Source organism: Mobula hypostoma, chromosome 4 (assembly GCF_963921235.1).
Source record: "Mobula hypostoma chromosome 4, sMobHyp1.1, whole genome shotgun sequence".
Lineage (NCBI taxonomy): Eukaryota > Metazoa > Chordata > Chondrichthyes > Myliobatiformes > Myliobatidae > Mobula > Mobula hypostoma.
The window spans coordinates 5,263,639-5,280,872 of NC_086100.1; the positions used below are offsets into that span (position 1 = coordinate 5,263,639).

At 44.0% G+C, this 17,234-nt stretch overlaps 1 protein-coding gene across 1 annotated transcript in view; it reads right to left on the reverse strand.

The window, feature by feature from the left end:
• The window catches only part of LOC134345051 (deleted in malignant brain tumors 1 protein-like), an 82,430-nt gene that overhangs the window by 3,577 nt on the left and 61,619 nt on the right, over positions 1 to 17,234 (reverse strand). Inside the window, exons 11-16 of the mRNA XM_063045184.1 lie at positions 5,447 to 5,761; positions 4,796 to 4,870; positions 3,777 to 4,082; positions 2,833 to 2,964; positions 1,081 to 1,167; positions 909 to 995 (exon numbers count right to left, since the gene is read on the reverse strand). Of these exons, the coding sequence (XP_062901254.1) occupies positions 909 to 995; positions 1,081 to 1,167; positions 2,833 to 2,964; positions 3,777 to 4,082; positions 4,796 to 4,870; positions 5,447 to 5,761 (1,002 nt within the window). The remainder of the gene's footprint in view (positions 1 to 908; positions 996 to 1,080; positions 1,168 to 2,832; positions 2,965 to 3,776; positions 4,083 to 4,795; positions 4,871 to 5,446; positions 5,762 to 17,234) is intronic.

Sequence of the window (17,234 nt, forward strand, 5' to 3'; positions counted from 1 at the left end):
CAACCGGAAGAATAAAATGTACAGGATCAATAGTGACTTGTCTGTTTGGACTCGGGGAGGTTTGCCCACAGACATGGAGAAAAAAAGCACAGTGCTCTTTGGGACATTTGGCTTGAGGTCTAATCACTACTTTAATTAGTTTGCATAACATCGTGAACCAGAAGTTCCACTGTTGCACTGTCCCATGTTCTATGTCCCGTTCAGTTGACTACGGATAATGTTAATAGGATGTGTAGAGATTATGTCTCCGTTGACGCACACATTTTGTTTTTACAGTATTTCTTACAAGAATAGGTTAATATCACGAGATATTTCCGGCAGCCTATTTCTTATGCATCCTCTAAAGAAGGCAGGGATACTTTCTTCGGTCATATCTTTAAATCTATCACCCATTATAATATGTTATTTTAATGTTTGAGGAAAGTTATTGCATTCCAAAGTTTACAGTAAATCATCAGATATAAAAGCCTCAATAACAGTAATAGTTAGTACGTACATTTTTGAAAGAAAACGTGATCTAATTGTGTGCATGTTAACGAGATTTGGGTGCAGAAACGTCAGTATGTTATTGAGATATTCCTGATGAAAATATTTCGATCTGAAATATTGTCTCAGCTTTTTTGTTGCCCCTGTTGTTCATTGTTTTTGTAGGTATTGCTAAATGATTAGATTTCCCGATATTTTCCATACTTCTCTTGGCAGAAGGCTCGATGGGCAGAAAGGCTAAAATCTGCTCCAATGTGTTATGGTATTCTGATTCAAATGTTCTCAATCTGCATTTGATTGATTCCATTTTAATTATATTCGTTGTTGTGTCTTGTAATGTCCTTGCGTCTGGTTCTAAGACCATGACTTATTCCGCTTTCTTCTGATGAGACAATTGTGAGGTAAGGTTTTATCGAACTTACCTTCCATATCTTCATTTTGGTAGCCATGCAAATCACCGTCCAGGAAATATTCTAATTTATCTGCTGAGATGATGGATTGCGAATCTCCTGATGAAAGAAAAACCTGGACTTAATATAAAATAATTCACTCACATTGAAAGATAACTGATACATACTGTTTAAATACAATTACCGACTCCAGGCCCAGTCTCTTGAATGGCGATCTCTTCATAAAACGGCTCAACAAACTTGTGTGTAGAAGGCCGTGACTTCTTTTCGCCTGAAATACCAAATTTTATCCGATGAAGAAAACGGACAGAAATGTCTCCTGCTTTTGTCCTCTTTTCTTTACATCCGGGGGGAGGTGGTGGAGCGTGGAGGGTGGAAAAGAGAGAGAGAAAGAGAGAGAGAACAGAAAGCCGCATAGTCGCATATTTACTTTAGTTACTTCTCTGTTGACTATACGTTACTTCTAACATACTTATAAGGTACTGGGTAGTGGCTCCATATGTCACGACTGCAGACCGTGACATCCTGCCTTACACGAGTCCCGCGCTCAGCTGGCTCCGGCTGACAGTACCCGGTATGGGCCCCTATCCAGTGTTACGGTTCCCACTGCCTTGTGGGTATCTTCGGGAGAAGAGAAGGCTAAGGAGTAAACCCTGCACAACTCCACAATGGAACCCCTAACGCGGTTCGATGACGTATCACGTCACCTCCCAGCAGATGCTGCAGCCAAGCTGATGCAAATGTACTGCTTCGCATTCCTTGGAACTACATCCGCGAGGCCGAGAGGGGGATCTTGATGTCTGCGAAGCCCAGGATCTCCATATTCATCTCCCAGACAGGCGCATCCGTTGTCTACTTAAACAGACGGAGCTATTACATTATTACCTTCATTACTTAATTAACATCCTTCCATTTTATCAATACATTAAAATATCCTAGAAACGTTCTTCGCAACACTCCTTTGTGTGATAGAATTAAAAATAAAACCAACGACATCGTCTGTGCCTTCAGCAAATTCATCTGCATAAGTTCCAAAGTGCAGTGACCCATCATCTCAACCACACCGAATTATTTGTCATTACTGACTGCTCTCTGTTAATCAGACAATCTTCAACATCCAGCAGTATTCAGAATTGTCTGCTAAACATTGTGTAAGCGGACTAGTGTTTTCTTTCTGCAGTGAAGGACGATAAGAAGTAGCTGTTGGAGGCATGCAAAATGATAAGAGGCATAGATCAAGTGGATATAATAAGCATTTATTCCAGGGTGGAAATGGAAAATACGAGTGAGTTCAATTTTAAGGTGATTGGAGGGAAGTATAGGGCGGAAGTTTTTTTTTCCACAGAGCGGCGAGTGATACGTCTTCATACGGGTGGTGTTGGAGGCAGATATACGAGGGACACTTACAAAACAATTAGGTAAACGTACAGGTAATAGAAAAATGGAGAGCTACGTGTGCGGCATGGGGTATATGGAAATTTGAGTAAGTAAAATTGTCGGCACAACACGGGAGGCAGAAGGGCCTGTACTGCGCCGTAATGCTATGAGTTCAGTAATAATGTCATCCCAATTCCCAGAATGTGTTTCTTTCTGCAACAGCCTCCGCGTTACTTCCACGTGCTGTTTCGTCCGTCCATCCAGCGAGCAGATAAGCCTGACAGTATCATTTCGCCTTACATAAGCTGCATTCAGCAGTACCCTTCAAGCTGCGTTGTGGCGCAAACTTGTATTTTCTGGCTCATCTTACCAAGGAAAAGTACATTTACAGAGCACGCCTAAATAGTCGAGACCTGAGTATTGTAGACAGCCATTTAGAGTCTACCTATGCGTTTATGGACTCTCAATTCATGCAACATACCATATAGCAAGGAATCAACATGATGAATGTTAAATTAGTTCATAGTAATGAAGGCTTATGAGAATAGATTTAACCAACCATTCTGGAACTGTCTTCGTTTGCTTTTGATCAGGTAGAGAGAAACGATGACCAGAAGAGAACCAAGAAGGAAAGGGATGGCGTAAATGAAAGATCTCAGTTTCCTATAATTAGGAGTATGTGGTTCGTGATCTGAAAGAAAGAAATTACAAAAATTTAAATATATTTTGTCAGGAGCAGCACGGAAGCGCATAGGGTCAGAAACCTCGGTTCAATTCCACTGCTGTCTGAAATTAGACCACTCCTCCTAACAGCGTGGGTTTTCTCCAACTTTTCAACGATGTAGTGGTTATTACGTGAATTGGTCACCTGACTGCAATTGGGTGGAGCGGTCTTGTTGGGCCAGAATTGCCTGTGACCGTGCTGTATCTCCTAGTAAATGAATATCACAAAGCATATCCTTCATTAAATCACGGATTCAGCTATCAGAGCCGATAAAATTTGTCAGACTGCGTTAAGTGACATTTCCACGCGTTTCTCAGGATTTGATTTTAATTCTGAATATTATGATGTTAAATGCCAACTTAAAAGTACTTCTCAGTGAAGATAAAGGTATATAAATACTAATCTCACACAGGCTTTTTCCCGGAAGTTCGAAGTCGTGTGAAAATTACAATTCGAACACCAGCGGCGTCACAGGGGTGCAAATAATGCGTAACATTTTCAGAGGTAAGGGGATGGAAATCTGGATTTAAAGGATGGGCTTCAAGAGAAGTAAATGCTCGAGGAAAATTACAGGTATACAGAGGAAGAAAATTGTGTTGAACATAGATGTAGAACGGCACCAGCAGCTGAGGACTAGGACAACAAATGCTGGAAAGGATAATTCTGTGATACCCATTCGAAAATATCAGGGTTTCTTCTCGGGTTGTGTTAAGAAATTGAGATATGACGAGAACATAAGGGGAATTGATGAAACTTAGCAGAATAATTCGATTACTGACCAGAACATATCACACCGACGGTTTCTTTGTGCCCACAATCATGACGATGCAATGTAGAAAATTGGCAATCCGACAGAAAATTCTCACTCCCTTTGCATTTGACCTCGTCCATCCAAATAGTGCCGTTTCCAAGGGGGAATAGCATCCCCCCGGAAGCCAGGACTGGATCCCCACAGTTTAATTGGCGACAGACGACTGCAGCATCGTGTCTGTCCCATGAATCGTCACAGACCGTTCCCCACGTCCCACTGAAGAAAACTTCAATTCTTCCAGAGCAATTATCGAACCCCGCCACGAGCCGCAGGTCTGAAACAAAAGACGCACGAGTTCTTATTTGAGAATTAACTTGTACTGCAAGTGTTATGTACCAACATCTCCCTCTCAACTACTAGAGATGAGTCATGTGTTTAATGTTTTGGGATGCTAATTGTTCGTGGAAATAATCGGACCATAAAGTTGAAGAGCAACACGTTCGATAGAATATGTTGATCCATTCCGGTGCTGTCAATATTTTCATTGAAAACAAATATGCATAAAGGTATGTAATAGCCTATATTGCCATGTCATGCTAGAATTCAGAATTTAGCAAAACATGTGCCAGGATTTGCAACGGCGTCATTATACTCTTTTGCATTGAACGATGAAGTGTTATTTTTTTTTTGAAATCTGAGCCATACGCCGGTAATGTCTGGCACACAATTGTCTGTCCTACTGCAGTTAAACGTTCCAGTACTCTCCAAATTTAGTCTATCTCGAACTTTTGATAACAATTATTACATTCAGGAAGAATATTCTGTCGTTTTTGTTAAAGCAGCGAATTAGCCTACATTGTACTTAAATGTTCCCTGCACTGACACGACAAGAAATGAAGTGACAGCAGAAAAGTGAAATTGGGGGAGGAAAAGTTTGCATCCTTCTGAGACCAGGAATAGAAAAGACGACTTAAAACAAGAACCATGAAAAGAAAACAAATGCATGCATGTTGCATATTTTTGAATAATGAAAATATCAGTAACTACCGGCGGCTTTTGGAAATGGATTGATATTCTTCTCCTTCTTGACCTTCTTAATTAGCGGTTTCGATGGCCAGATTTCTGTAAAACATTCAACTCATCATTTCAGTGAAATATTCCAAATGCAGGTCCTTACGTTTGCAGATAAATAATAAAATAAAGATATCAATAACATGGCCAGCGTGCAGAGAACATCGTCAATTATGCAGCCAGGATTTTAGGCTATGAGTTATAGGGAAAGGGTGAATAATGCAGAAAGTTATACCCTAAAACGTAGAACAATGAGGTGTGATTTGTTCGAGATAACCGCCATTATGCGTCCCTTAGATAGGATCCATTCAAAAAGGCTTTTTTTCCACTCAGGTGCAGGAAGTCTAGAACTACAGTTCTTAGTTTAAGGGTAAAATGTGAAGTCTTTAAGGGAAATATAAGGGGATATTTCTTCACTCAGATTGCGGAACGACTAGTCTGCTGAACTGTGGGAAAGTGTTTATTTGAACAGTTAAGAGAAATTTGGACAGGTCCGTGGATGGGAGGGAAATGAAGAGCTATGATCCGGATACAAGCTGATGGGGCTAGGAAGATTAATAGTTTGGCACGGGAAGGTAGGCCGAAAGGTCTGTTTCGCAGTCTATAACCCTATGACGATATAATTACCTGAACAAATGATCCCAACATCCTCCTCATGTTTGCAGTTATGCTGGCCCCATGATGAAGATGGGCATTGCCATAAAAGTGAGTCGCCCAACCGACAGCTCACGTCATCCAGCCAGATCGGTCCAGTACCTTCTCCAAATGCTGCGCTGTCTTCTATTAATTTTGCCGAGCCGCAGTTGAGCTGGGAGCAAACAACTTGTGCATTCTCCATGCCAAAAGAATCAGAGCAAACTGTTCCCCATGTTCCGTTAAATAAAACCTCAAGTCTGCCCTGGCAGGGATTCTCCCCATTGGACAACCTTATTTCCCTGTGATCTGAAGAACAAAGAACAAACCTTATTCTTGATTATGGCTTCATGCTAATAATTACCTGTGATGTGGGTATATGGTGATCAGGGATGTGCAGCACCTCTGATGATGGGGCTTATGATGTCCAAACTCCCCTTTAGACACTCAGCTTTCACCAATGACTCAAGGTAGCTGTTTGCATGCGACACCGACCACACATTGGTGCACCGCTTCGACAGGCAAGCTGAACCACGCGAGGGGGAAGGCGGAATCCGCATCGCAGAGAGATGTTCACATGCCTGCGCTGGCATGAGAAGACAGCTCCGGCAGAGTGGACGTAAAAGGTCTACAGTGAGATTCAACGGACAGGAAGGGTGCAATAGTTCGATTCAAAACTAGTGTATTATGGCGGAACAATGGGATGAGGGAGGTATTGGCTCGTGTAGACTGGGAACACAGAAATGGTTAAGGAACAGTGGAAAACTTTCAAAGAGATTTTTCACGGTACTCAACAAAAGTATATTCCACTTAAAAGTAAGGACAGTAAAGGTGGGGAGATAAGAAGAGGAATGGTACATTGCATCCGGAGTTTCTCCGGTTAGCGGACGATGGTTGGACACACGAAAAACTGCCCAACGGTCACAGCCTTTTCACACTGCGACAGCCACTGATCGATCCTCCAAGAACGCACCTTTTCTGTGGGCACAACAAAGCTCATTCAGTGTCCAACGCCATGTGTCTGTCAGTCTATCAGCTACCCTTCTATTTATCTCATCATGCTGAACACCAGCTGTCCATCAAGCAGCTCCTCCCTTCTCTCTCTTTGAGATCACAGAAGCTGCCAGTGTGCTTGCAAAGTGCAAACATGCTGCAAGGAAACCATAACACCATATCAAAGCAGTCCTCACCTCTCTGTCTCTCTCTCTTAAAAATAAGGTGTCTGGTATTGAACAACTCTCTGTCTCTCTCATTTCAAAAGCACAGTTTATTCGGGTAATTCAGGACCTCGTCACACTGATGATACCATACTGAGTGGAAACGTAAACTGTGCAGAAGATACAGAGAGTCCGCAAAGACCCATAGATAGCTATAGTGAGTGGACAAGGGCGTGGCAGATGGCGTACAATGTTGGTAAATGCGTGGACATCCGCTTGAAAAACGAAAGAGCAGATCATTATTGAAATTTTAAAATATTGCCGCACGCTGTTGTGCAGAGGGGCTTATGGGGACTTGTGCATGAAGCTCAAAAATTTGGTTTACAGGTACAGCGGGTTATATACAAATTAATGGAATGTTGGCCTTCATTGCTAGTGAGATTGAATTTAAGAGCAGGGAGGTTATGCTGCAAATGCACGGCGTATTGGTGAGGTCACACCTGGAGTACTGCGTGCAGTTCTGGTCTCTTTACTTGAGGAAGAATATACTGGATGCGGAGGCGATAAAGAGGAGGTTAAGCAGGATGATTCCAGAGATGACAGAGTTAGACAATGAAGAGGGAATGAGGCGCGTTGGACTGTACTGTCTGGAATTCAGAGAGCAGATCTTATAGAAATATGTGAAGTTATGAAAGGGATAGATAAGATAGAGGCAGGAAAGTTGTTTCCACTGGTAGGTGATACTAAAACTAGGGGATATAGTCTCAAAACTCTGGGGAGTAGATTTAGGACGGAGGTGAGGAGGGACTGCTTTTCTCAGAGAGTGATGAATCTGTGCATTTATTGGCCCACTGAAGCAATGGAGGCTACCTCATTAAGTGTATTTAAGACAGGTTGCATAGATTTTGCATTGCAGTGGAATTAAGGGTTTTGGAAAAATGCAGATGGGTGGGGATGAATCCATGGTTTAGAAACATAGAAACGTAGAGAACGTACAGCACAATACAGGCCCTTTGGCCCACAAGGTTGTGCCGAACATGTCCCTGCCCTAGAAATTAATAGGGTCAACCTAATCCCTCTATTTTCTAAGCTCCATGTACCTATGCAAAAGTCTCTTAAAAGACCCTATCGGATCCGCCTCCACCACCGTTGCCGACAGCCCATTCCACGCAGACATCACTCTCTGCTTAAAAAAAACTTACTCCTGACATCTCCTCTGTACGTACTTCCAAGCATCTTAAACCTGTGTGCTCTTGTGGAAACCATTTCAATCCTGGGAAAAAGGCTCTGACTATCCACCCGATCAATACCTCTCATCATCTTGCACACCTTTCTCATGTCACCTCTCATCCTCCGTCGCTCCAAGGAGAAAAGGCCAAGTTTACTCAACCTGTCCTCATCAGGCACGCTCCCCAGTGCAAGCAACATCCTTGTAAATCTGCTCTGCACCCTTTCTATGGTTTCCACATCCTTCTTGTCGTTTGGCGACCAGAACTGAGCACAGTACTCCAAATGGGGTATGGCTAGGGTACTATATAGCTCTGGGTTCTTAAAATCAGTCCCACAGTTGATGAAGGCCAATACACCGTATTCTTTCTTAACCACTGAGTCTAACTGTGCAGCTGCTTTGAGTGTCCTATGGTCTCGGACCCGAAGACCCTCTGATCCTCCACACTGCCAAGAGTTTTACGATTGATTCTATATTCTGCCATCATATTTGAGCTACCAAAACGAACCACTTCACGCTTCGCTGTGTTGAACTGCATCTGCCACTTCTCAGCCCAGTTTTGCATTTATCAATATCCCGCTGTAATCTCTGACAGCCCTTCACGCTATCCACAACACCTACAACATTTGCGTCATGATCAGCCATGATCTTACTGAATGTCGGAGCAGGCTCGACTTGCCCGATGTCCTACTCCTGCTCCAATTTATTATGTATTTGTGCTTCTATCTTCAAAGGATAACACGTGGCACAGAATTGGTCATTCACTGCAGCTACGGAAGACCCCAGTTTGTGCGACTACTGGTACCACTGGACACGTACTTTCGAGGTCGAGAGAATGGAACTGTCCCAGTGCAACGTGTTTTAATTAAAATTCTACTCTCTCTACAGGATTCCTGTCATTGTTGGAGACAACTGACAAAGAAAAGCCTTAGACTATAGCGTGCTGTGAACTCAGAAATGAAGAAAGCATTATATCTGCGTCTCAAGTTCGTAGTCCTTACATCGCCAAGATGTGCAGTGCAATCTTTCGGAACCAATGAATCTTAACTGCATAATCAGATTTAGTGTGTGTTTTACTAGATATATTTCTATAAGGTCATAACCTATAGTTATAGAATTATAAATACGAGAAATTCTGTCGAAACTGGAAATCCAAAGCGACAAACACAAGCTGCTGGAAGAACGCAGCAGATCAGGAAGCTTCAACGGAACAAGTCGACATTTCAGATCGAGACCTTTCTTCTGGACATTCACAATTTTCCATTCTACCGGAGCCATTCCAGAATCTACAGATTCTTGACAGATCATCACTAATGCCTCCACGATCTCTTTAGCAACCTCTTTCAGAACACTAGGGTGTACACAATTTGGACCAGGTGATACGTACCTTCGCAACTTTTAGTTATAGAAGAACCTTCTCTCAAGTTCTGGTAACTTCATGCCTCCGACACCTGGAACTTCCACCATTGTACTTGCGTCTTCCACAGAGAAGACTCATGGAAAATATTTATTCAGTTCGCCTGCTGTTTTGTTGTCGCCTGTTGCAACTCTACGGCTTCGTTAACCCGTGGTCTGATATCCATTCTCACATCTCTTTTACACTTTATGCATCTGAAGAGACGCTTCCGAGCCTCTTCAATATTATTGACTAGCTTGTGTTCTTATTCCATGGTTTACCTTCTTAACGACTTTTTACTTGCCTTATGTTGGTATTTGAAAGCTTGCCAATCCAATAGCTTCCGACTACTTTTTGCTCTATTATATGCCCTCTTTTTGGCTTTTATAGTATTTTTGACATCTCTTGCTAGCCACGGTCGTGTCGTCTTTCCTTTCGAATACTTTTCCACTTTGAGATGTATATATCGAGTGCCTACATATTTTCTTCTAGAAATTCCAGCCATTGCTGCTCTGCCGTCATACCTGCCAGTGTTCTTTTCCAGTCAGTTCAAAACAATTTGTCTCTCATATCTCTGTAATTCTTTTTTCTCCACTGAAATACTGATACATTTCACTTTAGTTTCCACTTCGAAAATTTCAGGATGAATTCGATTGTATTCTGATCACTTGCCCCGGATGGTTCTTTTACCATGAGGTCTCAAATCAGCTATGGTTCATTGTACAACACTCAATCCAGTATGCACGATCCTCTAATAGGCTCAACTACGATCTGCTGTAAAAAGCTATCTCGTTAGCGCTCTGGAATTTCCACCTCCTAGAATGAGGCACCAACCTGATTTTCCCAATATTCCTGCATATTGTAGGGTATATGGATTTCAGCAAGGCATTTGATAATGTACCCTATGCAAAGCTTACTGAGAAAGTAAGGAGACAAGGGATCCAAGGGGACATTGCTTTGTGGATCAAAAACTTACTTGCCCACAGAAGGCAAAGAGTGGTTGTAAACGGGTCATATTCTGCGTGGAAGTCTGTGACCAGTAGTGTGCCTCAGGGATATGTTCTGGGACCCTTACTCTTCGTGATTTTTTTAAGTGACCTGGATGCGGAAGTGGAGGGATAGGTTAGTAAGTTTGCTGATGACACGTAGGTTGGGGGTGTTGTCAAGGGTGTAGAGGGCTGTCATCGGTAACAACGGGACATTAATAGCTTTCAAAACTGGTCTGAGAAGTGTCAGATGGAGTTCAACCCAGTTAAGTGTAAAGTGTTAAATTTTGTTAGGTCCAATAGGATGGCAGAATATAGTATTAATGGTAACGCTCTTGGCAGTGTGGAGGATCAGAGGGATATTGGGGTACGAGTCCACAGGACGCTAAAAACAGCTGCGCAGGTTGAATCTTTGGTTAAGAAGACATACCGTGCAGTGATCTTCAGCAACCGAAGGATTGAGTTTAAGAGCCGAGAGGTAATGTTCCAGCTATATAGGACCCTGGTCAGACCCCATTTGAAGTACTGTGCTCAGTTCTGGTCGCCTCACTACAGGAAGGACGTGGAAACCATAGAAAGAGTGCAGAGAAGACTTACAAGAATGTTGCCTGGATTGGGGAGAATGCGTTATGTAAACAGTTTGAGAGATCTCGGTATTTTCTCGTTGGAGCGACGGTGGAAGAAAGGTGACCTGATAGAGTTGTATAAGATGATGAGAAGCATTGATCGTCTGGACAAAAATTGGCTTTTTCTCAGGGCTGAAATGGCTGTCATAAGAGGGCACAGGTTTAAGGTGCTTGGGAGTAGGTACATAGGAGATGCCAGGGATAAGTTTTTTTTTATGCAGAGAGTGCTGTGTGCGTGGAATGGGCTGCCGGCAACGCTAGTGGAGGCGGATCAGATAGAGTCTTTTAAGAGACTTTTGGATAGGTATATGGAGCTTAGACAAATAGAGGGCTATAGGAGACCCTAGTAATTACTAAGGTGGGAACATGTTTGGCACAGCTTTTGGGACCGAAGGGTCTGTATTGTCCTGTAGGTTTTCTATGTTTCTATGATTCCATATTGAACATAGAACATAGAACACTGAATAGTACAGCACAGTACAGGCCCTTCGGCCCTCAATTAGCTGCCGACCCTTAATCCCTGCCTCCCATAACCCCCCCCACCTTAAATTCCACCATATACCTGTCTAGTACTCTGTTAAAATTCACTAGTGAAACTGCGTCCACCACTGACTTCAGGCAGTGCATATCACGCACCAACCACTCTCTGTGTAAATAAACCTTCACTAATATCCCCCTTGAACTTCCCACCCCTTACCTTAAAGCCATGTCCACTTGTATTGAGCAGTTGTGCTCTGCAGAAGAGGCGCTGGCTGTCCACTCTATCTATTCCTCTTAATATCTTGTATACATCTATCATCACCTCTCATCCTCCTTCTCTCCAAGGAGTGAAGCCCCAGCTCCTTTAATCTCTGATCATAATGCATACTCTCTAAACCAGGTAGCATCCTGGTAGATCTCCTCTGTTACCTTTCCAATGTTTCCACATCCTTCCTATAGTGAGACGAGCAGAAATGGACACAGTACTCCAAGTATGGCCTTACCAGAGTTTTGCAGAGCTGCTTCATTGTACAGCTACAGATTGACAGGTATGATATTGTGACTATCACTGAGACGTGGTTAAAAGAAGCATGTCTCTGGGAGCTGAACGTCCAAGGATACGGTGTATCGGAAAGATAGCCAGGTAGGCAGATGGGGTGGCGTGGCTTTATTGGTAAGAAATGATACTAAATCATTAGAAAGAGGTGACATAGGATCGGAAGGTGCAGAATCTTTATGGGTTGAGCTAAAAAAATCGCAGGGGTTAAAGGACTCTGATGGCAGTTATATGCAGGCCTTCTAACAGTTGCAGTGATGTGGACTGCAAATTACATGAAGTGATAGAAAAGGTTTATCAGAAGGGCAGTCTTATGATAATTGTGGGGGATTTTAACATGCGAGTGGATTGGGAAAATCAGGTCGGCACTGGATCTCAAGATAGAGAATTTGTAGAATGTCTGCGAGATGGCTTTTTAGAACAGCTTGTTCTTGAGCCCACTAGGGGATCGGCTGTACTGGATTGGGTATTGTGTAATGAACCAGAGGTGATTTGGGAGATCGAGGTGAAGGAACCTGATCATAACATGACAGAGTTCACTGTGAAATTTGAGAAATATAAGCCGAAATCGACGTGTCGGTGTTTCAGTGGAGTAAAGGAAATTACAGTGGCATGAGAGAGGAACTGGCCAAATTTGACTGGAAAGGGAGACTAGCGGGAAAGACGGCAGTGCAGCAGTGGCTGGGGTTTATGCGAGAAGTGAGGAAGGTGCAAGACAGATATATTCCAAAAAGGAGGAAATTGTCGAATGAAAGTCGAATGCAACCGTGGCTGACAAGAGAAGTCGAAGCCAAAGTTAAAGTAAAGGAGAGGGCATACAAGGAAGCAAAAATTAGTGGGAAGACAGAGGATTGGGAAGTTTTTAAAAACTCACAGAAGGAAACTAAGAAGTCATTGAGAGGGAAAAGATGAACTATTAAAGGAAGCTAGCAAATAATATCAAAGAGGATACTAAAAGCATTTGCAAGTATATAAAGAGTAAAGGACAGGTGAGAGCAGATATAGAACAGATAGAAAATGATTCTGGAGAAATTGTAATGAGAGATAAAGAGATGGCGGAGGACCTGAACGGGCATTTTGCATCAGTCTTCACTGAGGAAGACATCAGCAGTATACCGGATACTCAAGGGTGTCAGGGAAGAGAAATGAGCGCAGTCACAATTACGATAGAGAAAATACTCAGGAAGCTGAATAATCTAAAGGTAGATAAACCTCCCAGACCAGTTAGAATACACCCTCGTATTCTGAAGAAAGTAGCTGTGGAGATTGCAGAGGCATTAGCAATGATCTTTCAAAAGTCAATAGATTCTGGCATTGTTCCGAAAAACTGGAAGATTGCAAATGTCACTCCGCTATTTAAGAAGCGGGCAAGGAAGCAAAAAGGAAAATATAGACCTGGTAGCTTGACATCTGAGGTTGGAAAGTTGTTCGAGTGGATTGTCAAAGATGCGGTTACGGAAAACCTCGAGGCATATGACAAGATGGGCAGAACTCAGCATGGTTTCTTTAAAGGAAAATCCTGCCTGAAAAACTCACTGCAATTTTTTGAGGAACTTACAAGTAGGCTAGACAGTGGAGATGCAGTGGATGTTGTATATTTGGATTTTCAGAAGGCCTTTGACAAGGTGCCGCACATGAGGCTGCTTATCAAGTAAGACCCATGCAATTTCGGGAAAGTTGCACACGTGAATAGAGTATTGGCTGAGTGGAAATAAGGGATCATCTTCTGCTTGGCAGCCGGTTACCACTGGTGTTCCACAGGGGTCCGTGTTGGGGCCGCTTCTTTTTACGTTGTACATCAACGATTTGGAATATGAAATAGATGGCTTTGTGGCTAACTTTACTGATGATACAAAGATAAGTGGAGGGGCCGGTAGTGCTGAGGAAACAGAGAGTCTGCCGAGAGACTTGGATAGATTGGAAGAAAGGGCAAAGAAGTGGCAAAAGAAATACAATGTTGTAAAGTGTAGGGTTATGCACTTTGGCAGAAGAAATAAACGGGCATACTATTGTTTAAATAGGGTGAGAACTCAAAGTTCTGACATGCAACGAGACTTGGGAGTCCTCGTGCAGGGTATCCTTAATGTTAACCTCAAAGCTGTGTCTGTGGTGAAGAAGGCGAATGCAATGTTGGCATTCATTTCTAGAAGAACAGAGTATAGGAGCAGGGATGTGATGTTGAGGCTCTATAAGGCACTGGTAAGAACTCACTTGGAGTACTGTGGGCAGTTTTTGGCTCCTTATTTAGGAAAGGATGTGCTGACGTTGGAGAGGTTTCAGAGAAGATTCACCGGAATGATTCCGGGAATAAGAGATTTAACATATGAGGAACATTTGTCCGCTCTTGGACTGTATTCCTTGGAGTTTAGAAGAATGAGCGGGGACCTCATAGAAACATCTCGAATGTTGAAAGGCATGGACAGAGTGGATGTTGCAAAATTGTTTCCCATGATCCGGGAAGTCGAGTACGACAGGGAATGAATAAAGGATTGAAGGGCACCCGTTCAGTAGAGAGATGCGAAGATTTTTTTTTTTAGCCACAGGGTGGTGAATCTATGGAATTTGTTGCGACGGGCGGCAGAGGAGGTCAAGTCATTGGGTATATTTAAGGCAGAGATTGATAGATACCGGAGTAGCCAGGGCATCAAAGGTGATGGTGAGAAGGTGGGGTATGAGACTAAATGGGAGAATGGACTAGCTCATGATACAATGGCGGAGCAGAATCAATAGGCCGATTGATCGACTTTAGCTCCTTTGTCTTATGGTCTTATGGTTTTAAAAACCCTATCTACCTGTGAGGCAACTTTCAGGGATCTGTGGACTTGTACCCCCAGAACCCTCTGCTCCTCCACACTACCATGTATCCCACCATTTACTTTGCACACTGCTTTGGAGTTTGTCCTTCAAAGTGTACCACCTCATGCTTCCCCGGGTTGAGCCCCATCTTCCACATCTCAGCACACTTCTGCATGCTATCAATGTCTCTCTGCAATCTTGGACAATCCTCAACACTATAAACAACACTACCAACAAATGTGTCATCTGCAAACTTGCCAACAAGCTCTTCTACCCTCACATCCAGGTCTTCAAAAAAAAATCACGAAAGCTAGAGGTCCCAGAACAGATCCTTGTGGGACACCACCAGACCCAACTCTCCAATCCGAATGTAGTCCCTCCATCACGACCCTCTGCTTTCTGCAGGCAAGCCAATTCTGAATCAACCTGGCCAAACCTCCCTGGATACCATGCCTCCTGACTTTCTGAATAAGCATACCGTGTGGAACCTTGTCACATGCCTTACTACAATCGATGTGGATCACATACACTGCACTACCCTCATCTATGCGCCTGGTCACCTCCTTGAAGAACTCTATGAGGCTTATTAGTCACGATCTGTCCTTCAAAAAACAATGCTGACTGTCACTGATCAGACCATGATTCTCTCATAGATCATAGATCCAATCTCTATGAATCTTTTCCAACAGCTTTCCCACCACAGACGTAAGGCTCACTGGTCTATAATTACAAGGACTATCTCTACGATCTTTGTTGATCAGGAGGATAACATTTCCCTCCCTGCAATCCTCCGGTACTATTCCCGTGGACAATGAAGACATAAAGATCCTGGCCAGAAGTTCACCAAACTCTTCCCTCGCCTCGTGGAGCAGCCTAGATAATATTCCGTCAAGCCCCGTGGATTTAATGAATTTTAACAACTCCAACACTTACTCCCCCCTTAATAACAACATGTTTCAGAACATCAACCTCACTCATACTGTCCTCGCGATCAGTAAGTTCCCTCTGATTGGTGAATACCGAAGAGAAGTATTGATAGAGGACTTCGCTCACTTCCACATCCTCCAGGCACATCTTCCAACCCTTTTCTCCAATCGGTCCTACCTCACTTCTGTCATCCTTTTTTTCTTCACGTAATTGAAGAATGCCTTGGTGTTTTCCTTTACCCTACTCGCCAAGGTCTTCTCATGCCCCATTCTTGCTCTCCTCAACCCCTTCTTAAGCTCCTGTCTTGCTACCGTGTATTCCTCAATAGAAACATCTCATCCTTGCTTCTTAAACCACCTGAATGCTGCTTTCTTCCACCTGACCAGAATTTCCACCTCACTTGTCATTCATTTTTCCTTCACCCTACCATTCTTTATCTTCCTCACCGGGACAAATTTATCCCTAACATCCTGCAAGAGATACCTACACATCGACCACATGTCCATAGGACACTTTCCTGCAAAAACATTATCACAATTCGCACCCGCTAGTTCTAGCCTTATAGTCTCACAATTTGCCCTTCTCCGATTAAAAATTTCCCTGTCCTCTCTGATTCTATCCTTTTCCATGATAACGCTAATGTCGTGGTCCGGTCCGTGAATTCCGTTTTCCAGTTCACGGTCCGGTCCATCGACCCTTGATCCAGGTTTTCCTGCTTACCCTGTTTCTGTTCCTGTTAAACACTAAATAAGACAGCTGATGCTCATTGGGGCTGGCTGCATAAATACCTCCAGAGACCAGAGCGTGGCTGTTGGATTGTTCTTGTCCCTGCTCCTTGTATCCTTTGCTCTCCCTTCTGTTTCTTCGCATGAAGCCCTGCCTTGTCTTGCCGGTAACTCTCGCCTCGCCTGAATTTCTCGTATCGCCTTGCTTTGCCAGAAGCCACGCCTTGTCTTGTCGGTAACTCTCTCCTCGTCTTGCCTGCAGTCTTGTCCTGGATCCACCCCGTACGTAGCTCCCTTCCTGTCCCTTGCCTCCACCCAGGCATGCCAGGCCGTCTTGCCGTTACCTGGGGTTGGTTCTGTTCCTTCCTGTCCCTTGCCTCTGTCGGGTGGTGATCCGCGCCCTGCCCAGGAGCATGGCGCCCTGCGCAAGAGTACCGCACCGCACCCAGGAGTACCGCGCTCTGCCCAGATCCGTGCCCTGCCCAGGAGGAGCCTGCCAAGCCTCGTGTCAAGTATCCTGCCTCCAGCCTCCAGCCTCGCCTCGCTTCAAGTCTCCTGCCTCCAGTCTCCAGCCTCACCTCGCCTCCAGTCTCCTGCCTCCAGCCTCCATCCTCGCCTCGCCTCGTCTCAAGCCTCCAGCCTCCAGCCTCGCATTGCCTCGTCTCAAGCCTCCAGCCTCCTTCCAAGCCTCGCCTCAAGACTCCAGCCTCCTGCCTCCTGCCAAGGCTTGCCTCTAGCCTCAAGCCTGAAGACTCCAACCTCGCCCTTGCCTAGTTCTGGGCTCCGAGCCAGAAGCAAGACCCAGGTACTGGGTCCTATTCCAGTCTCTGCCTCGGAGTCCATCCTGCCTCCTACCAATCCTCGCCTGTAGCCTCAAGCCTCAAGCCTGAAGACTCTAGCCTCCA